The sequence below is a fragment of the Lagenorhynchus albirostris genome, chromosome 1 (assembly GCF_949774975.1).
Source record: "Lagenorhynchus albirostris chromosome 1, mLagAlb1.1, whole genome shotgun sequence".
Classification (NCBI taxonomy): Eukaryota; Metazoa; Chordata; class Mammalia; order Artiodactyla; family Delphinidae; genus Lagenorhynchus; species Lagenorhynchus albirostris.
Window position 1 is genome coordinate 121,564,078 of NC_083095.1, and position 22,379 is coordinate 121,586,456.

Sequence of the window (22,379 nt, forward strand, 5' to 3'; positions counted from 1 at the left end):
GCGTCCCTTGCATCGGCAGGCGGACTCTCAACCACTGCGCCACCAGGGAAGCCCACAGTCTAGGTCTTTTGACTTCCAGGGCCAAGGCTTTTCAATAATAACATAAGTGATATTTCCCATTTTTAGTGAAATTCAAGTTGTGTTAATTTGACTGTGCTCTACAGCATTTGTCTGTCACCTGGCTCCTGAAAGCAGCATCAGCCAAAGCTAAATACCAGTTCACAACTCTTATAAAATGTTGAAAACCTCTGAATAGTGAACAGACGGTTAAGTATCACAGATAATGGTAGAACCTCCTCCAATAACAGAAAGGTAATCCTTCTAACAAATACAAAAAACAAAAGTCTGGGTCAGTAGAAAGTTTCCTCAATGTTTCACGTGAATGGAGAGTAACTGAGACTTAAGGGCGCCTCAAAATGGCTTTGTTGAATGAAGGTGGAAAAGTTGCCCATGACTCCTGACTACAGGTAAAAACAACCTTGAAAGAACCGGAGTTACATCTTAATAAAATAGAATAAGGAAAAGTATTCATTTGGCAGGCATTTTGATAGACATCATCTTTTACTTAAAATGTGAATGAACTATTAAAAGATGGAATGTTGGATGACTTTAGTCTTCCAGTTAAGAAAGTTATTTTCTGAAGATACAGTAAGTATTTTGAAAGTCATGAATTTTTCTTCTTTTTTACTGTGCTAAAAAAACCCATACACACACATAAAATAAAGTTTACCATTTTAACCATTTTTTCAGTGATCAGTTCAGTAGTATTAAGTATATTTACATTGTTGTGAAATAGATCTCCAGAAATTTTTCATCTTGCAAATCTGAAACTTTATGCCCATTAAACAACAGCTCTCCTGCCCCGCCCCCTCCCTTCAGCCCTTCATAACCACCATTCTATTTTCTGTTGCTATGAATTTTGAAAATTGTGAATTTTTAAAAAATGTTAACATCAAGAAACATCCATTTCTTGCCTACCGCGTGTTTGGCATTGTTCTTGATGCGAGGACCAAAAAGAGATAGAGGCTAGAGAGAATCCCTAGAGGGTCTTTGTTACACTGGATTTGGAGATATATAAAAAGATAAATCACAATAAAAATGTGTTAAATGAATGATAGCCACAGTGAATTCTGTGTGATGCTGACAATAATATTTGTGCTGTGTTGCTCAGTTTTGCTTCAGTGACTGCAGACCCTGCAATACTGAGGGTACCTTAGAGGAGGAAATGTGAGCCAGATAACCTGGGGGTATTGGGTATGAGATTGTATTTGTTAACATTACATGGTTATTAGTGAAGGGAAAGAATAAGAAGCTGTTCTGCTGGATTAGCTTGGGTGTGATTGTTGCGTATTTCAAGATTCACAAGCGTACCTGAAAAGATTCCCTGGGGGAAAAGTGCCACGCAGAGAAGAAGGGGCGAATCCACTTGGTTTATGCCTTTGCCATATATGAAGCTGGAGCCGGCAAGCAGCCTTTTTGGGCGTTCTCAATGTTAATATGTAGAAATACTGTAATAATGTAGCCGTTGAAGGCTTTTCTCCCTCAAAATAGCTGCAGTTAATGTTTCAGTCACTTTAGAGGATGCATAATTGACCGTTTTCTTGAAATGTCTTGGAAACCGCTTTAAGGGGCTCTACAGAGAATGTGAAGGAGTAGAAACATCTGAAACAAAGCTGAGTAGCCAGATGATGAGGATTTAGCAAATTGCAAGCGAGCTGTATTCACTGACTGGTCCCTTCAGAAAGAGCAGCAGCCTGTTCCTGTTCAATGGTAGAGGATGCTGGTATTTGTGAGCGACTTTGTGGTTCTTTGTAGTTGAAATTGCTGAGTTAAGTTTTGAGCTACCATAGTGGGGGGAAACAGGTGAGGGAGGGGTTGAACTGTTGAGTGCTGGAGCCACAAATGACTTTCACATGCTACCTGTCAGGCTGGTTGAGTGCCTTCTTAGCTTTGGCTTCAGGTTGGAATCACTTGGGGAGCTTTAAAAATTACTAGTGCGCAGATCCCATCCTTGACCAATTAAGTCAGAATCTCAGAATTTGGGGAAGGGAGCAGGCCTAGTCATGAGTATTTTTCTTTTTCTTTTAAGTTCTTGAGGTAATTCTAAAGTGCGGCCAGGGCTCAAAGCCCTTTTAGCTATTTCAGCACTAGCCAGAAAGATGCAGGGAACATTTATTAACGTGTATGTAAAGTACTTGCTAACTGTATAAAATAAATATGCAGGCTTTCTCATCCCTGCCTTCAGATAGGTGGGGTTTTTTTTTTCTTTCTTTTAGCCAGTTGCAGATTCTAAAGAAACAAATGGAAGGAGGTGGAAATAAAACAAAAAGAGGCCTCAACAGCCTTCTTTAGGGAAGGACGGGGCACGAGGGGTGGGTAGGAAGCTTTGTTTATCTGTATTTCAGGAAGTGGAAAATATGGCATGTTCTCCATCTATCTAAATTATGTACCTTTGAGGGATGTGTTCCATTTGTGTCAAAATAATGAGGCATATAATACGCTTCATTTAACATGTGTGGGAATTCTTTGCAGAGTAATTAGCATTCCTTTCTTCAGCCTGTATTCAGAGGAAACATACCATTCACACCCTCTCTGTGTTCACATTTTCCAGTGCGTTGGAGAGCTTTTTTTCAAAAGAAATCTTTGTCCTTTTCCTAATAAGCCTTGGATTATATTTGAAGAAATTTAGCATGTCTTTCTTTCTTTTTCTGGCAGGAATTGATTTTAAAATCAGAACGATAGAACTAGATGGAAAGAAAATTAAGCTTCAGATATGGTAAGTAAAAAAAAATATATGCACACAGCATTTCTACCTTAATCAGGAATTGAATGTGGGAATTAAAAGGTGAATTGTGGTAAATTAGAGGTACCGTTTGGTAGCTAAAACTTCTTTATCAGAACCAAGGGGAAATGGGTAGGTGTTAAAGGTGTCTTCACCAAGAGTGGGATGGTAAGGATGATATCACTAAGTCTCACAGCCAGGAGAAATTTGAGAGCTCATTCTTCCAAAATGCTAATTTTATAGGGGAGGAAACTAAAATTCTAAAGCGTGTCAGTTATTTTTCCATTGTAGTTGTTGCAGCTGTGAAATCAGATAAGGCAAAGTAGTCAAGGGGTAGGAACCCCAAAGTTCCTACCCCAAAGTGCTGATCTGGAGTCCAGCCTCTAAACTAAAGACTTGGTGTTCTTTGCTTCCCTTCTTAGGGACTACTTGTCCTCATTTGTAAATTGATTGGTCAGACTGATGACATCTGAGTTCCCTTCCAGCTCAGATATTTTCTCATTTATTTGCATATTTCTTCTCCTTAAATAAAAAATGGGGAACACTGCACTGGGGAATAAGGAAGGGAAAAGGCATGCCTGTCATCTCTGATGTTATAATATGCAAAGATCTCACGATCAGCCAACTCCGACTGGATAATTCCTCAAGAATTTGTCACACTACAGTGAATAAATATGGTTCCTGCAGATTGCCTGGTTGAATATTTTTGGCTTGAACTCAAACTCTTAGATTTTTTCTTTTTTTTAACCTCTTTAATTGCTTTCAGTGTAGGGCCTTCCATGGAGCCACATAGATTTGGAGCCTTGAGGAAGGTTTTGGATGATGTTCACTGACCTAATGTGTGACAATAAGAGCAGGAAACAATGCCAATGCTTAGAAATTTAGAGCATCATAGACTTAAGAAGGAAGCAGGGCAAAATAATAAAGTAATACATATATATCAGCTTTTTCCATAGGCTATTTTTCTTCTTTGAACTTCAGAACCGGGATAGAACTAAAACCTTATATTGAAATCCGCCAGCCTTTCTTTTATAGGAAACTGGGACTTAGAGGGGTTAAGTTCATCTGAAGGCATATGTCTGGGTTAGTGATGGAGCTGGGACAACTACCCAAATCTCCTGGAACCTTGTGTCAGCTTCATGTATTAGCCTTGTATAGAGGGTTCCCCGTATACTTCACTGGAAAACATTGTGTAGGTCACCACAAGCTACTCTTCTCATCTGTTGGTATTTAATAAGAGTCAAATATTTTAAAGAAAAAAAAATTTTTTTAAGGGGGAAGCAAAGAGAATCTCTGACTCTATGCTGTACAGTCCTGATCATAACAATAAGGAATGTTTCTAGGAGCCTGTGGGTAATCAGCTAATTAGAACCCCATGGCACTATTTATCAGTCCTCTTGGCAGCAAAGTAGTCTCCATTTAATCTTCATGACCTGCATTTAGGATGCCAAATGCATCCTTGCTGCAGAGCTGGTTCTAAATCAAGTAGCATGTTAGAATCAAAATATGGTTATTCTGGGCTTCCCTGGTGGCACAGTGGTTAAGAATCCACCTGCCAATGCAGGAGACACTGGTTCGAGCCCTAGTCCGGGAAGATCCCATGTGACATGGAGTGACTAAGCCCGTGCACCACAACTACTGAGCCTGCGCTCTAGGGCCCACGTGCCATAACTGCTGAAGCCCACACACCTAGAGCCCATGCTCCGCAACAAGAGAAGCCACCGCAATGAGAAGCCCGCGCACCGCAATGAAGAGTAGCCCCCGCTCGCCGCAGCTAGAGAAGCCCGTGCGCAGCGACGAAGACGAAGACCCAACGCAGCCAAAAATAAATAAAAAATATGGTTAGTCTGCTCAACGGTGTCTGGCCCCTGTTTTCCTCATGATTTGTTTGCTGAGTCCCAAACAAGTGCCTGTGTGTCTAATCCTGATCGGTGAGAGGATGGCAGGATGGTACTGTGAGGCCAGGGCCTGCACTAAACAGCCAAGGCCTAGAATGCTTGAGTCTCATTCAAGGGTATGAGCTGTTTAGTGGCAGAACTGGGACCACAGCCCACCTGAGCCTGTTTCCTTTTCTGTAGAACAGGGATGATGGTAATACCACCACATTGGGCTGTGGTGGGCATCATTTGAGCACCATGTGAAAGTATTTTATGTAAGGTATACATTTTATGTAAGGTATACATAAATGGTAAGGTATTTATTAATGTTTTAAATTTACTATATTTCCCTTAGGCCTTTATCTCATTTGAGTTTGGTGTGTGTTAGATTTTTAGTATATTTCCACAAATGCTTCTTTTTTAGTGTATTTCCACAAACGCTTTTTTTTTCTTTTAGGAATATTGATTTTTCCCAGATATCAAGGAAACTTGACTTCCTTTGTAGGGGTTGCTTTGGTAAATGTAATTCGAAATGTTGGCATTTTTCAGAATGTATTCAAATGGTACGTCATCCTCCAAAAAAGCAAGAATAAATGCAAGTTGATGTAATTTTGAGGTATTGTTCATATTTTGAAGTCTTTGTCAACAATTATGTGTTGAACTCCATGGTCTCATTTAATCATGGGCTCTAGAGCTGAAAAAGTTCTTGAGGAGACCCATTTTAGTGTGCTCTGCAGAGCAGAATTTACACGGTAGTAAGTCCAGCCCAACTGCTTGCTTTGTACAGAAATCAGACTTTCAGTCAAGAGAGCAAAGTGCCTTAATCATTGGGCATTTATAAAAAGGATTAGAACTGCCTCTAGGAGTCCAAGAATTTAGAACTATTCTCTATTCCGTTCCTCATCTGACTGACGAACACATGCCAGTTCCTAGCAGGACCATGCATTTTCCTGTTGATGCTTTTGTCATCAAGGTCCAAGTTTTTCACCCAAGTCATTGTGAGCTCCCAACAGGCTTCCAGAGGCACAACAGGCTCTCTTTGTGTCTCGTTCCCCATCTCCCTGAAACCACTGCATTTGTGAGCAGACCACCATTATATCTCCTACAGCTTCGAGTGTCTCCTCAGCGATACTTGTGATGACTTTGCAAACCACTCTCTCCTTTGTTTTAAATTTTAGGGACACAGCGGGTCAGGAAAGATTTCGAACCATCACGACAGCATACTATAGAGGAGCTATGGTGAGTGTGTTTTAGGGTTTTGTGGAAGTAAAACATGAATATTCATTTGTCAAGTTTGTGGGATTCAAGCTAGAGTCTAGTACATTGGAGAAAATAGATTTTTTGACGTGCAAACAAGACATTTAAAGGGTTTTTTACGTTTTGTGTTTAGTAGCTGTGTACTCTACCATTGGTCTTCATTATATTAATCATGTAATTAGCTTGGAGATGTTTTAGAACTCCTCCACACATTCTGAGTGATCGTATATTTTTGTGCTTTGTCCTTTTATTAATACTTTTGCCAAATCTTAGCAAACCACAAGCCCTGTGATTAAATATTCATTTCTTGCACTCTCTCCCCATTCAGCCCTGCCACCATCATCCCTTATCTCTCACCAGGCCCACAACATCCACTCCTATTGGCTCATCTCTCTGGAGTCTCCTCCACCAGCATTCTGCCAGCTGGCCAGGAAGTAGCCAAATGATCTGTGACTCTCTGAGGCTTAGAATCTGGTGAATCTTGACTACCAGGTCCTTCTGTGCTATATCCTAGCCTTATCCTTGTTATCATAACCTCGTCACTTGGCTCTTTTCCGTCCTAAGATGCTTCATCTATACAACCCATTATACTGTTGGCTCAGGGTAGATTCTGTGTGGTGCTGTGAGTACAGTGGTGAGTAAGGTAGCTTAGAAGCTGAGCTCTACGGAACCAAGCCTAAAACGTCTGAACCAGAACAGGGCTTTATCTCTGGCTTTTAGGCCTAAGCCAGGTATAACTTGGAGCTTTAAATGATGATGAAACCCAATATGCTTTGGGAGTCTTCGAAAGTTGAACAGTTGAGATCACGTAGCCCAACCTAGTAGACTCTGGGGTGCCAGGTGCCAACTTACCCAGATCATTGCGTAAAAGACCATTGTGCTTCTAAGAGTGGTGTGGACGTGACGGAGCTGTAGGGGTCTTAGCTGTCCCTTTGCCGCAGGAAGGTGCGATCTGAATTCACAGATCCCTCTATTATCATGCTGCTCTCCCTTTCTCCTCCACTGCCACTCACCCTCCAGTATTTGAGTGCCAGTGACATCCCCACACAGGAGTTGGGGATTCCTTTTGGGAATTCCTTTTTGAAGCTCTACCACCTTGGGACTCTATACCACTAACCATTTTATATGTATGTGTTCTCCACCCTATAATACTTTGAAGATTGTAAAAGGTCATCCTTTTAAGAAGGGCAGTTGTCAGCTACTCTCTGCTTAGATTGGAATCAAAGGGAAGGGACTTATCTTGTGTGGAGAAGTTTGTTTGTTGTTTATTTCCTCCAGAAAGGATTTTGGGGGTAAATAAGAACATCTTAACAGGGATGATTTAGAATAGTTTATAGGTAATTTTGATTAGAGGCATCTTATAAACACAGGCCTTTATATTGACCAATTTCTTTATTTTCTTGGAATGATGTATTGATACCACTTGCAAGCTTGTTTTCAATACAGAGTGGGCAAGAACACTTAGAATGTGGAGCAAGTGTCTTCCTTGGCTGTGTAGCTCTAGTTCATGGTATAAGGAAAGAGATCATTGAAATGTGTGCTTTAATTTAGATTTCATTTATCTACTGCCTAGCCTTTTTTCACATTACTGCAAATAATTAGAAATTGTTGCTCTTCTAAGATATCTTGTCCTTTTCATTTTGAAGGTAGGGATTTTTGTCTCTTGTTTTACTACGAATTGCCAGTGCCTTACACATAGTAGATGCTCAATAAATACTTGCTGAAGGAGTGAATCAATGAACAATTTCAGACCTAGAAACAATCTTAGATACATGTGCAGGAAATCCTGCTCTACTTGAGTCTTGGATCCTGCATGTCATCTGTTCCAGTGGGATGTGGGGCCGTTGTGTTCTCATTTCAACAGGTGGTGGTTCTGGCAGGTTTAGTTTGGTTGGCTCAGGTATGCAGCGTTTTGGTAAGCACAGTACTGAGTCTGACACCATGGCAGAATCCTTTGGTCTGTTTCAAACTATTGAGCAACACTTGTAGGCATAGCAGTAACCCTGACGGACAATCTGGCTTTGGGGGGAAAAGGCACCATATCATTGCATTATCGCCATTTCTCAGTACTGTCTTGTGAACTCTTAGGAGGCCGTTGTTGTTAAAGGTATGTATACTAGATATATAAAGTTTTTACCTGGTATACCGGAACTTGTATTTCCAGCTGATTCATAATATCAATTAGCTTACAAACATAGGGAATAGTCAAAGGGTTTCTGCTACTCAAACCAAAGATACAAATTAATAATTGTTGCCAATTATTGAGTCCAAGCTGTGTCCTGGATTCTAGGTAAAGTACTTTACAAATAACATCTCAGTAGATCCTCAAAAATCCATTGTGGAAGATGTGCTGTCCTCATTTCCCAAACGCAGACTGAGAGGGATAAAATAACTTCTCCAGGATCTCCTAGGTAGCATGCGGTGGAGCCCAGACCTGATACCTCTGACTCCAGAATCTGTGCCCTTAACCACTATACTGTGTTCACACTTCCTGTGCTAACCACCCAGAGTGCTACTTGACAGACAGCAGTAAAGATCAAGGTTGTCCACATAGCCCAAAGGGAAGTAAAGCTCCGGCAGTTTTTTGCTTAATTTTACTATTGTAGGTAGCTAAGCTGTTTGAATCAGGAATTATTCAGATTGCATTTTGAGACTTTTAAAAATTATGGTAAGATATATGTAACATAAAATTTAACATTTAAGTGTACAGTTCTCCACTTTGATTTTTTTTTTTTTTAATTACCTTGGTAATTGTAAAATCTACTTTACAGTGTAGCCACAGTTAAACATTTGCATTTGAGGCTAGGAGGAGGGAGGATAGAGAAGAATGTTGTTTGTCATTTAAATTTAAATAATTATGTATATTTTTCTGGTTGTCAGAAGGTTACATGTAGTATAGAAAGCTTTGAAAATCCTAAGAAATCATCTAAAATCCCACCACCATAAGAGATAGCTTCTGTTAACATTTTACTATGTTTCCTGGATTCTTTTATCTATGTGTATTTTATATGATTTACATTTATTTACATTTATATTTTGTATTTATTTACAAAGTTGGAAGCCAGACCCTGAAAGACTTTGCCTGCTATTTAAGGAATTTTAGTTATGAGTACAATGGCGAGATGCCAAAGGATTTTAAGCAATGAAGTGATAACTCTGGTGCCCTTATGGAGAGTGGATTAGAGGAGGTTAAGAATGAAAGCAGGGAGACGTAAGTCATCCAGGTAAAGGCTAATTGATGAGAATGTGAGTAAGGCCTTGCGTATGGGGTATCAGACTGTGGAAATGTGGAGGTTGTTGAGTCTACAGGACTTAGTGACTGACTAGTGGTGGAGCAGATTACTCCCGAGGGTCTGCTTGGGCTGGCTGGCAGGGATGTATTGCCCTTCTTCAAAACGAGAGTACAAGGAGGAAGAGAAGATTTGAAGGGGACAAAGACAACTTCCTATTTCACTTAGTTGAGTTTTCGGTGACCACAGGGGCCATCTGGGAGCCGATGCCCTGTCAGTGTTCTCCAGGGCACACCTGACCCCTGTCTGTGTCTTCGGCCTCATCTTGTGCCCTTCTCCCATTGGATCTGGGCACTCTTGCCAGGCTGACAGTCTTTTTTTTAATATATAATTTAAATTTATTTATTTTTTAATTTTTGGCTGTGTTGGGTCTTCGTTTCTGTGCGAGGGCTTTCTCTAGTTGCGGCAAGCGGGGGCCACTCTTCATCGCGGTGCGCGGGCCTCTTTTGTTGTGGAGCACAGGCTTCAGACGTGCAGGCTCAATAGTTGTGGCTCACGGGCCTAGTTGCTCCGTGGCATGTGGGATCTTCCCAGACCAGGGCTTGAACCCGTGTCCCCTGCATTGGCAGGCAGATTCTCAACCACTGCGCCACCAGGGAGGGCCAAGCTGGCAGTCTTTTACTCAACCTAGTAGGTTCTGGGCCTTCCTGGTGAGCAAGATATTTATCACATTTATGCTATGTCCCAGGCACTGAGGGCTTCCCCTCTTCACTCTAGCCTCTACCCCTTTGCCCAGTTCAAGTCTACTCAGCCCTCAGGCCTTGGCTTTAATGTCATTTTCTCAGGGAAACCTTCCCTGAGCCACCCCAGCCCCTCAACCAGATTAGGTTAGCATTTTTACTCAGAGCTCCTCATGCTTCTTCATAGTGATTGTCTAAATTATAATTAATTATATAGTTATTGGTTCATTGTTTTCTTTGCTAGCCATCCATGAGAAGAAGGGGCCTTGCCTATCTTATTCACTACTAGTAGCATTTGGTATACTACCAGGCACGTAGTAGGTGCTCACTAAATATTTGTTGAAATGGATGGACGGGGGGTGGATCTAGCACTTAACACACAAATGTGGTCTTGTGATACAGATTTTGGAATAGGTAGCATACAGGTGTCAGTTGAAACATTTAGAAGATAAACTGTTTAAAAATACCAGACGTGGGGTCTTCTAAGATATGATGAGGATGCTTTTCATTAAAGTGTGTAACAAATGCATTATATTTTAAGTGTCTGTGATTTACTTAGACAAATAGTAACTTTTTTTAGTTTAGTAACATTTCAGTCAGTTCATATAAAAAGAAATAAATCTAAAGCCATATGGTCTTAGTATAAGAGTATAAGTCTTAGTATAAGACTTATACTCTTAGTATAAGAGTCTTAGTATAAGTATAAGTCTTAGTATAAGACTTAGTATAAGTCTTAGTATAAGAGTCAGAAACAAGATAATTTCTACTTAGAATAAACAAGTGCACAACAGAAGCGATTACCTCTTACTCTCAATGTTATCTCTATTTTAACTTAAACATCCTTTTAGCTTCAGTTGGTGCCAGTTTTATTATATGAAGTCAGGTAGAAAGGGTGTATCACCTTTACCATAATCACTAATTCATTACAGGTTAAAAGTGAAATAAATGTTAACAGAGTATTTATTTACATGGTGAGACAATGGAAGATTTTATTTATTTCTGTTTCTCTGTACTTTAAATTTTTATTATAAATTCCTTCTATAAAGACAGAAAAAGGACAAACACAAGCTTTCTGGAGGAGAAGAGTACATTGACATCATATTCTTTAACTTTAAATGTATAAAGTACTAAATAACGGTCTTTTTTCCTCTTATAGGGAATTATGCTGGTCTATGACATCACAAATGAAAAGTCCTTTGACAATATTAAAAATTGGATAAGAAACATTGAAGAGGTATGTATGGAAAGAGAATGGATACTAGAGAAGAGTCCTGCTGGGTGCTTATAAAGGGCTCCTCCCTTTATGAGTGTCTCCCTATCACTCAGCTGAGCTGCTAGGAAGTAGGGCGCGGGCAGGTCAGGCCCTCTGCTCTGAGGAGTGCCAGGGCGGGTGACATCTCTGGTACTGCCAGTCTGACTTCTCTGCTGGACTGGGGGGAGGTCCAGACAGAGGAGCAGTTTCACAGAATTTTAAACTTGGCCCTGATCTTGAAAATAATTTAATCCAAGTCCCCATTTTACACATGAGAAGACTGAGGTCAGAAAGAGGTGACTTGCATGTGCTCATAGAGCCTTTAAAAAGGAGAGCGAGGATTAAAACCTCTGGTTCTCAGGTTCTGTCTATTCCACCATGCTATGCTGTTTGATGGGCAAAAATATATCTTTATTCCGGCAGTTTATCATTTTGCCCTTCTAACATTTTCTTCATCTTAGATATTTAAAATTTGGTTTAGTTCCAGCTTGATTGGTATGAAGATTTTTTTAAATGTCTTTGACATTTCAGAAAGAAATCTGACTGTGAAATAATTTCATACACATTTATATTAACCCACGTGAATTTGTTGTTTAAGTAGTTCAGAATCCAGAATACCTTCTGCATTGGCTCACTTAGTACCGAGGTGTTCTCCCTTCTTTGACCCAAACTAACATTTGGAAGTTTTTTTGTTAGATAACTTTAAGTTTTATTTTTGTTTGTTCATGTACCAAAAAAGACATGAGAATGACTGCAAGCCTTTGGGAAAAATGTTCGCATGGACTCTTATGCTGTAGCTTTCCCCTCCTCTCATCTTTAAAATTTTTCTGTGAATCAGGCCTTATGTTGAGTGAAAGATTATTTGTCTTATAATTAAATTTCTGGATCTGTTTCTGACAGGTTAAGATTTGCCTGTTGAGTAACTGTGTTTTTCTCAGGTTGTTTGTCTAACATACTGTTTTCTCCCTGCAGCATGCCTCTTCAGATGTTGAAAGAATGATCCTGGGCAACAAATGTGATATGAATGACAAAAGACAAGTGTCAAAAGAAAGAGGGGAGAAGGTAAATTTGAACTGAATGCATAAAGATTGGAATCTACTCACGTTAAGCATTCATTTTCTTACTATTATTTAATTATTGATTTAAGTTTTAAAAACATCTATATTTTAATCTGTTAAAAAAACAACAAAAGGGTTGTAATCCATACTTGAATGGTATGAATTAGTATTCGAGCTCCAACTCCATATACTGTGTAGTCATGACTCATTCCTAAAGAGTTTGCTGTTTTCTGGGAGATACAAATTGGTCCTCTTTCAGATTCCTGCAGCTTAGAGTTCAGGTTATTTCTTCCATATCTGTGTGTAAATGCCCAGTTTTGAAGTTAAACCAGTTCATTCTCTTTGAAAAAAAAGTAGTAGGATACGTGAAGTTTCCACAGTAATCATTTTTCAATTCATTTTTTTTTTAAGAATATTTTACTGCACATTAGATTTAGGTCATTATGGAGTTTTAAACTCTTCATTAAGCTACAGATATCATTTATAGGCATTTCTCTATTTTATGTCCTGTAAAACAAGAGTTTATTACATGTACATATTCATTTCTTTGACATTTTCCAAATTGACTTAGAGGCTTCAATTTTTTAAGTCTTGGAATTTTGCTTTAGACTTTTTTTAGTGATATGTGCAAAATGCATTTTTCGATCCGACTGCGAACTTTTTCCCCCTAAAAACATTCACTTAATCTTGGTGTTGCAAATGAACTAGGAACTCTTTGGAAATAGATGGAAATGTAGAAGAGTTCACAATTTGCCACAATCAATAGAAACCCAAGCAGTGAGTACTTAGTATTTTAAGCTTGTGTTCTTTTATGCACCAATTTGTTAAAAAATAATGAAAAGTTACAATACTAACTGTTGGAGGTTTGTACTTTGGGAGCAGATAAAAGGGGCAGATGTATCCCAAATTAATGATAGGGGTGAATGTCTCATAGGTTTGCTAGTGATTTTATTAGAGAACTACAGGTATAATCGAAAAGAAGGGAAGTACTTAAGTTATGTTTTGAGTGGAAGTGGTGCCATTTTACTTACTTGTGGTGATGAAGTTAGATATCTAAATTTCAAACATGATACAGTAGAAGAAAGCAAAGAAATTTGAGAACCACAGGAGTTCTGCACTAGGTACGCTCCCTTTAGGACTCTGAAAAACCTAAAAAATATAAATGCTCTGTATGCATTTATTTATTTTGCACTGAATTTAAATGTTTCTCTTTGTCTTTCAGTTAGCAATTGACTATGGGATTAAATTCTTGGAGACAAGTGCAAAATCCAGTACGAATGTAGAAGAGGTGAGGAGGAATTGTTTGGTGGCTTGTTACGTAGTAGCATTAGTGTCTTAGGTGCCTGTGTTCAAGCAACTCTCCAAGCCTTGATATTTTCTGCCTTAGTGAATGCCTTGTGGGAACTCCACTTCCATTCTGTAAACGTTTATGCTTCTGACTTTTATGTGGATCCTGGTTGTTGGAGTTCTAACACCCGTCCTCCACATGGGATATATTAGATTGCTCAACTAAGAGTCACTGAACAGGGCTTCCCTGGTGGCGCAGTGGTTAAGAATCTGCCTGCCAGTGCAGGGAACACGGGTTCCAGCCCTGGTCTAGGAAGATCCCACGTGCTGTGGAGTAACTACTGGGCCCTCAGGCCACAAGTACTGAGCCCGCAGGCCACAATTACTGAAGCCCGTGCGCCTAGAGCCCACGCTTCTCAACAAGAGAAGCCACTGCATTGAGAAGCCTGCAAAGAGTAACGCCCGCTCGCTGCAACTAGAGAAAGCCCACGTGCAGCAACGAAGACCCAACACAGCCAAAAAAAAAACCAAAAATGGGTCACTGAACAGAAGATGGAAGTTCAGGTTAAGTTCAGTTTTGCCCTTTGTTTGGTACGCGGGCCTCTCACTGCTGTGGCCTCTCCTGTTGCAGAGCACAGGCTCTGGACGCGCAGGCTCAACGGCCATGGCTCACGGGTCCAGCCGCTCTGCGGCATGTGGGATCCTCCCGGACCGGGGCACAAATCCGTGTCCCCTGCATCGGCAGGCAGACTCTCAACCAGTGCGCCACCAGGGAAGACCCAGGTCTTCTATTCTTTACCAAGCGCAGAGTTGTTGATAATATTTTCTTTTTTAAAAACATTTTTAAAACTGATCATAAAAATAATACATGTACTATGTGTTAATACATGTAATTTATTTAACAATAAAACTGATGGTTTCATAAACATTTAATTTCTCAAGCTATTCATTCTTCACCATGACATGCCTAAAAATTGAGACTTAAGTGACTCAACTAGTGGACACGGATCAGCACTTTTTCTTTCTTTTAAGTAACTAACAGTCATTTTTTCAGGTTGGCAAATGGGTGTCAGGAAACAGGAAGCCTCTACTGATTTATTTACTCAAGCATAGATATGCAGAAAAATGCTTCCCTCTGCTTGCTACAAAAGGATTTCCTTTCATCAGAAAGAGGGGAGCCTCTTCAGTCAGGTTTAATGGTGGAGACAGGAGAAAAGCTTGCTCACTGAGATGGCCCACGTAGGATTGCTGCCACAGAATGAGCTCTGTACCCTGGCTTAATGGAGCAGGCTTCGGTCTCTGTTAGTCCTGAGCTCTGATCATACCTGTGACTTAGAGAGAGTATTGAGTTGGGAATTCCCTGGTCAGGGAACTAAAATCCTGCAAGCTGCTCGGTGTGGCCAAAAAAAAAAAAAAAAAAAGAGAGAAGAGAGCGTTGAGCTATGGAAATATAGACCTGCGGATTGCCCGAACTGCTTACTGGCCAGGTATTCTGCAGAAGTTAGGAGTTTTCCCAGGGCTTTAACTTAGCCTCAAAAACTGAGATGGGCTTACTTAGAAACTTTGACTCACAGGTGACCAGTGTGACAATGAGACACTGACAATGAGTGATAATAGTACTTACCATATTGCTTCTCTTTGACTGGTTTAATAATAATCCTTTTGCTGAACATTTTTGGGGGGCATTAGGAGTGATTGGGAACAGACTGACATACCAGTGGGTTTAGCATGGCGACAACTGAGGAAGCCTTAAGAGTCATGTAGAAACAAAGTAGGGATGATAGGGTTTTTTTAAATTATTAATTAATTAATTTAATTATTTATTTTTGGCTGCGTCAGGTCTTAGTTGCAGCACAGGGGATCTTTCGTTGCAGCGGGCAGGCTCTTCATTGCAGCAGTTGGGCTTCTCTCTAGTTGTGGCACGCGGGCTCCAGAGTGCATGGGCTCAATAGTTGCAGCTCATGGGTTCTGTAGTTGTGGCACACAGGCTCTCTAAGTTGTGGCGCACGGGCTTAGTTGCCCTGAGGCATATGGGATCTTAGTTCCCCGACCAGGGATCGAACCCCTGTCCTCTGCATTGGAAGGCGGATTCTTAACCACTGGACCACCAGGGAAGTCCCAGGTATGATAGGTTTTAAAAACGTTTGGCTTGGGTTTGGGTCAAGAGGCACTAGGCATAAAATGCCACTGAGATTTGTCCTGCTTCTATTTCACTGATTTCCACAGTGGGGAATTTAGCTGAGCTGTAGGAACTGTTGGGATTTTGCAGTGTTGCGACACAGGAGGTTATATATTCTCAGGTATAAGAGTGAAAGCAATTTGAAAGAGAGGAGGTTGGGAATAAAAGTTGGAGATTTTTGTGAAAACAAATTTTAGAGCTATAGGATAATTCATAATTATTCCTTCACTTATCAAACAGATATTCAGCATCTCCTAGACCAGGAACTGTGCCCTACTCTGGGGATGCCCAGGAGCTTTAGAGCCTCTGCCTCCCAAGTGATCTTATTATACCCATAATTCAGCAAGTGTCATATTAGGAACTTGTGCCAGATGTTATGTGCAGAAAATACTTGATGAATGACAGTTTGATTACACTGGAAAACCTTTATGATATGATAATGAAAAGTAAGTTACAGTAGTCATGTGTCTACTGTGATTGCAATTATGTTCTTTTCTCAGTTAAAAACCTCAAAGTAATATATTTTATAATGAAATAATAAAAAAAGCTACATTTCTATTTTAAAAGATATTATAAACATATAATAATGAAATCTTTGGTTTACCTTTAGGCATTTTTTACACTTGCACGGGATATAATGACAAAACTCAACAGAAAAATGGTTTGTATGACACATAATTTTTATTTTCCTTATGCTGTTTTTAAATTTGTTTTCTTATTTGTGTTGTTTATTTATTTAATTAAAGGGATAGGCCTGATTATAATATATTCACATAAACCCATTTTTTCCCTGACATACATTTTCACCCGCTTAAACTTTGATTCTTATTTCTGTTTCTTCAAATTTCTTATTTCTGAGCTGCAGTTGTTTCAGTTCTTTCCTCTGGCTCTTTAAGTGGTCTTTATTTTTATTATTATTTTTTAACATCTTTATTGGAGTATAATTGCTTTACAATGGTGTGTTAGTTTCTGCTTTATAACAAAGTGAATCAGCTATACATATACATATATCCCCATTAAGTGGTCTTTAATTGAATTTTGATCAGAATAATTAAAGTAATAATGGCAAAATTAAATTTTTTATCTCTCTCTTTATCAGTGTATAATTATGATCTCAAAGACGCTGAAGTTTGCTTAAATTTGAAACAATCTCAGTGATGAATCATTACGACATCCTGGAAAGTTTGTTTTAACCTGAATCTTGCACATAATTGTATACCTTATGTTACCAACTCTTCTTACCTCCAAGAAAGGGGTTGCCTGTACCAGTATCTTAACATTGTTTCCATTATTACCCTTGAAACTTTACACTCTTTTGGTTATAATTTTTTTGAACTGGAGTTAGGAACTTCCTAATATGTAGTTAATATATTAGGTGCTAGCCTTAAAATATTTTTCCTATATTAACCCACTGTTTCCAAAGAAACAGACAACATCAGAGCTTAACTAGTTCCCTTCCTAATTAACCACACTACTAAGGACACATTTATGGCATAGTTAGATATTTTTTTATTTCTTAGGTAATTGGGCTCAAACCATGAAACTTTTATTTCCTTGCTAACTCCATCTTCTGTTTTTTTTAGAATGACGGCAATTCATCAGGGGCAGGTGGACCAGTGAAAATAACAGAAAACCGATCAAAGAAGACCAGTTTATTCCGTTGTTCGCTACTTTGATGAACTCTTTCTGAGAGACTGCAGCACACCTAGAGGACCCTTTCCTGCTTCTCTGAAAGCACAGGTCACCCAGCCTCAGAATCATCCTGCCTGGCTGCTACTGAGAGCACCACTGAACCTAGACCTAGATTCTGCACACAGAATGTGCAGTGGATTCCAGCCTCATGGCCCATCAAGATAACAGGCTGCTTCTTTCAAACGTGGAAACAATGAAGTGGAGACACGTGCAGGACTTAACTTGTTTTTCCTCTGTTTTATTGCGTGTTGCAGAAGCTGCTATCTTTTTCTTTTTCACTTTGCACATCAGTTGTTAGCCTTTCCTTGTTACAGCACAATCTGAGATTCACATCTGCACACTTCTGTCTGATGAGGTTCTAGACAAATTTGCATTCGGGAATGTTTAAAAAAGAGTAGAACATTTAAAGCAGAGGTTAATATACGAAAATTATAGCATATTTGGTCAGGTTCATATGGCCAAATGTTATTGCATTGATAGCATTTATTTAAGGGCTCTGATTTTCTTAAATAAAAGAGTCATTAAATTCTGATAAACTTTATCTTAAAAATTCATAAAAATGCCCATCTGCTCATCGAAGGCCACAGTTTCTTTATTTCTTCAGATTGTTTACAGTTTTGCTTCATTCCTGACTTTTTTGCCAGAGAGTCTGGGTAACTGAATAAATCACTTTTTCAGGTGATTTATTGATTACCTCTGCCTAATCTATTGACACTGTATTTGGAAATCACTTTAATGTTGCTTTTCTTGAGTTTTGTATTTGCTCTTCTTTCCTGTGTTTGACCTATTATAGTCACTCACCTAAGACATAACATATTTGAACACTGTTGTCTGTTTCTAAGTGTAAGCTTCTTAAACTGAAATTTTACATGGACAGAGAGACACACTATTTAGGGTTTTATTTCAGCATCTAATTGTTGTTCTGTCACATCAGCAAACATAATATATTTTTTCTTAGATTCACTCCTTAGCTGTTGGTTTAGTAGTAATGCCCAATTCTTATCATAATCCCTGTCTGCAAGAATTAACGAGTTAGATTTAGACTTAGTTCACAGAACGCTTACCTGTAGGGATAGAAATTAATTTGTGGATGTAAATTTCATAGAGATAGCTGTTGGTAATGGTGAAAATAATGATTTTTTTTTAATTTGGGCTTTTTTTAAAAAAAAAAAATAAGATTAATTAGACCTAGTGCAGCCTCTAGGAAGAGTCTTGCCATTTCATTAGAGCAAATATGAGCATGGTTTCAGTTTTACAACAGCTGTTGTTGAATGTGTAGAACCCAGTTCCATCTGTTCAGGTGCATTGTTGTAGAACTTGGTCCAGCCATTTGGACCAAAGCCAACCAAAAGACTTAGCTGCCTTTCTCACCAAACACTGGTACTGGTATGCCTTTTGTAGATGAAACCGTCACGTGAGAAAAAAAGGTATTTAGTGTTAACTTAATGTGCCAAATTCATTGTTGTTATTCTAGCCTTCAGTGTCATAACACAGAAGGGAGTAATAAAGAGGTGATTAGGAAATAATAATTATTCTTTCTGTTAGGCCTGTTTCGTTTCACAAAGGTTATCATCATGCTTGATAGTTATGTCTGGGAGATGAAAGTGGAAATGGATTGCTTGTTACCGCAGAGAATTCTGCTTCAAATTAAGATGTATCATTAGAATACTTGGACCAGTCAACCTTTACTACTTGTTTGAAAACTTATGCACAATTTAGTGGCAGGAAATATATACCAGAGCTATTTTTGATGGGTTCACTAAATTTATTGTTCACAAATTTCAGTCTCCTTGCTTTTTTCTTTCTTTTTTTTTTTTTTTGTACTTACTTATAGGCTTAAAGGCACCAGTTGGTGTCCCAGTAAAATCAGTAATTCCTTGATCAAAAGTTGACTGTAAGTCTACCATCTTAAAATTAGATAGATTTCTGGAACAAAAAAGATAATTTCTTAGAAACATCTTGTATTCACTGATTTTCAGAAAAAGATCCCAGCAGTTAAGCTTTCTGGACGGTAACAAGGTAATTTCTAAAAGGCAAGTGCTATGACACCATGTATGAATGTAACTCTCTTAGTAATTTACCTCCAACTCTTTGGTGTCTTAACACTTTGGTTTATATCTCAGGGGTTGTCTGCAAACCAAAACTGACATATTCTGTGGTTAGCCTTTTTTTTTTTAAACAGAATGCTTTGCTTTTGTTTTTTTTCCTTCTCTCTTCTGTTGTCTCATATGGGTTAATAACTAGTCTCCATGAACTTCCCTTTGAAAGAGCCTATAAAAGTTAGATGAGTCTAAAAGTGTTCTTTGAAGTAGCAGCAAACTGGGGGTATATACTGTTATATAGAAATAAATTGTCCTTGCTATTTTCTTACATTTAGCTTTGCTAAATTGTATATAATTTGAGCTAAGACCATAGGAGATTCACTTTCTGCATGGTAAAATGCCCTAATAAATATTCCACTTTGCTTAATAATGTACATATAGTGCATTATTTTTTCTATTTGTAGATGAATTTAGTGGCAGATAATTGTCTGTTCCCTGCTGAAATCTAGTTTTGTGTGAACATTTTTGTGGTTTTATGGATAAAGGTACATGAAGGTTTATTGCAGCAGTATTAGTGGTTCAATGGCTGCATTTTATTATCAGTGTGCTAATTTTTGACAATGATTGGACTAGACCTTTTCAAATGGAGTCTGAGGGTATCAGACAATGAAAATGTGCTGTAACTAAGTAGCATGTAAATCAGTTGATTGTAAAGCGTTTCACTGGGAACTTATTTTAGCTATATTTTACTTCAGACAGATTATGAGAAAATAATCCACCTGTGCATCAGTTAGGAGGTGCTGCAGGGTTTCTTACTATTTACATGAACATTTTGTGCAGTCTTTGTTATAAATTTTCAGAAGACTATACTCTTTACTTTGAAGGACTATTTTTTAATTATACCTCATTTAGCTAACTAGTATTCTAATACCTAGTAGAAAAACAGTGAGCCAGCCTTTAAGTATCCAACACAATTTAGACTATATGTTTTGTTTTGAACTAAAGGCATCATTGGAAAAAGTAGCAGGTAGTTTAGGATAGAACATACATGTCATATCCAGTAGCGCAAAAAAAGTATTATCTTCCTGTCTCCATTAATAAATTTAGCTGTGAAATATAGATAAATGTTTGCAGAAATTTCTAAATAAGAGATTATAACTCCATTTTACGGGTTCTGAATGCTGAGAATCTGTATTAAGGCTTATAGTTCTTCCTGTGAACAGTAAGTGATATGTGTAAGCAGACTTCCTTTCCTAGTTCATGACTTAGATTTCTTTGTAAATTTAGTTCTTAATCTTTAAAGATGAGCTTCTAAGCTTAAAATTTTAAAATAGCATTTCATTATGTTGGTTTACTTTTCTCTGATTTTAAGCACTCATTTCTGCTGTCAGATTTTTTATAATTTTTCTTTTAACAGAAAGGACATTCCTTTTTCCTTCTTGTTATATCCAAAGAAGTGGGTGGGGGAATGTCTAAAAATGAAATTCCTTGTCCTAGAGGGACCTAGATGGACAGGATATACTAATAAAATTTCAAATGCTAGCACAATTTTACAGTAGAATTGGTCTTTTTTCAGACTAATAAAATTAATGGATGTCATGTTCAGTATGAAAAAAACTAAATGAAATTTACAGAAATGAAAATTAGCAAACAACTAGGGATATTTTCAAATTTTCCTTCATTTTTTGAAATGCTTGTGCCATACGCAATTGCATTTCTTATTGCCAAGAACTAATAGAACTTCTTGTTTTATTTCTTACCTTTTTTTAAAATGTGAATTTAATTATAATTCATTCCTATGGCCTTACACATGGGTTTTGTTTATTTGCAGCTGACACTGTCCCTTTAAATACTGTAAACTATTTGACTAAAATCATGCCCCTAATGGGAAATATCCGTTTTTTCCATAGAATCATCCTACTGTAAGTTTCAGCATATTTTACTTTTGCTCCAATGGCTTAATGTGAAAAAGCTCCTGCAGATAAAGTGGACCTGTCATGTTGTTACTCTTGTTTAAGCCAATTCATTAACTGTGTACTGATAATGATGCTGTGTTTTTTTTAAGAAAAAATGGATTTTATTCCAGGTGAACTTTTTTTTACAATAATGTTCGTCTAAAATAAAAACTACATAATGAAAATACTTACGTCTCTCTGAAATGGATTGCACATTTTTAAAATGTTTCTTCTAATTTGCTAGGTGTGTGTCTCAAACCATGGTAGACTTGAGGTATTTTAGCAAACTTTACATCTTACTTCGAGTTCTTTTTGTTTTTTTGGAGGGAAATTTTATTTATTTATTTTTTAACTGAAGTGTAGTTGATTTACAATGTCATGTTAGTTTCAGGTATACAGCACAGTGATTCAGTGATTTTTTTTTTTTCAGATTCTTTTCCCTTACAGGTTATTACAAGATATTGAGTATAGTCCTCTGTGCTGTACAGTAGGTCCTTGTTGGTTATCTATTTTATGTATTTTAGTGTGTATGTGTTAATGCCAACCTCCTAATTTATCCCCCCCACCCCCGCCCTAGAGTTCCTTAAAGACTGAGAAAAATGGCCAGAGCTCCTGCTCATTCTTAATTCAGCATACATTGAGGTTATTCTGTTATAGAACTGCAGCCTTAAATTGATCGTCCTTCCCTTCTTAATCCTTGCAAGTTTAGTTTCTGTTGTTTTCACTTTCAAATAACACAATTGGATGTGATGTTCTGCCAGTGTTCTACCCCTGGGCTGGTGCATGTTTCCGGTAGCTTTTGCCGTTCATCCCCAGAACCATTTTGAACCTTCACTATTCCTCTCAAGCTTAATTTTCCTTTCACTCTTTTTTTTTTTTCTTAAAGCTCAAGTCTTTATTTTTGGCTGCGTTGGGTCTTCGTTGCTGTGCGTGGGCTTCCTCTAGTTGCAGCGAGCGGGGGCTACTCTTTGTTGCAGCGTGTGTGCTTCTCATTGCCGTGGCTTCTCTTGTTGCAGAGCACGGGCTCT

The 22,379-nt window shown here is 38.4% G+C and overlaps 1 protein-coding gene across 2 annotated transcripts in view; it reads left to right on the top strand.

Moving 5' to 3' along the window:
• Positions 1–21,538, top strand: part of RAB8B (RAB8B, member RAS oncogene family) — a 100,231-nt gene extending 78,693 nt beyond the window's left edge. For both annotated transcript variants that reach the window (XM_060151385.1, XM_060151390.1), the window contains 7 exons: positions 2,716–2,776; positions 5,838–5,898; positions 11,043–11,120; positions 12,111–12,200; positions 13,419–13,484; positions 16,273–16,323; positions 17,246–21,538. In XM_060151385.1, the coding sequence (XP_060007368.1) occupies positions 2,716–2,776; positions 5,838–5,898; positions 11,043–11,120; positions 12,111–12,200; positions 13,419–13,484; positions 16,273–16,323; positions 17,246–17,338 (500 nt within the window). In that variant the 3' untranslated portion in view covers positions 17,339–21,538. The remainder of the gene's footprint in view (positions 1–2,715; positions 2,777–5,837; positions 5,899–11,042; positions 11,121–12,110; positions 12,201–13,418; positions 13,485–16,272; positions 16,324–17,245) is intronic.
• Positions 21,539–22,379: the final 841 nt, after the last annotated feature.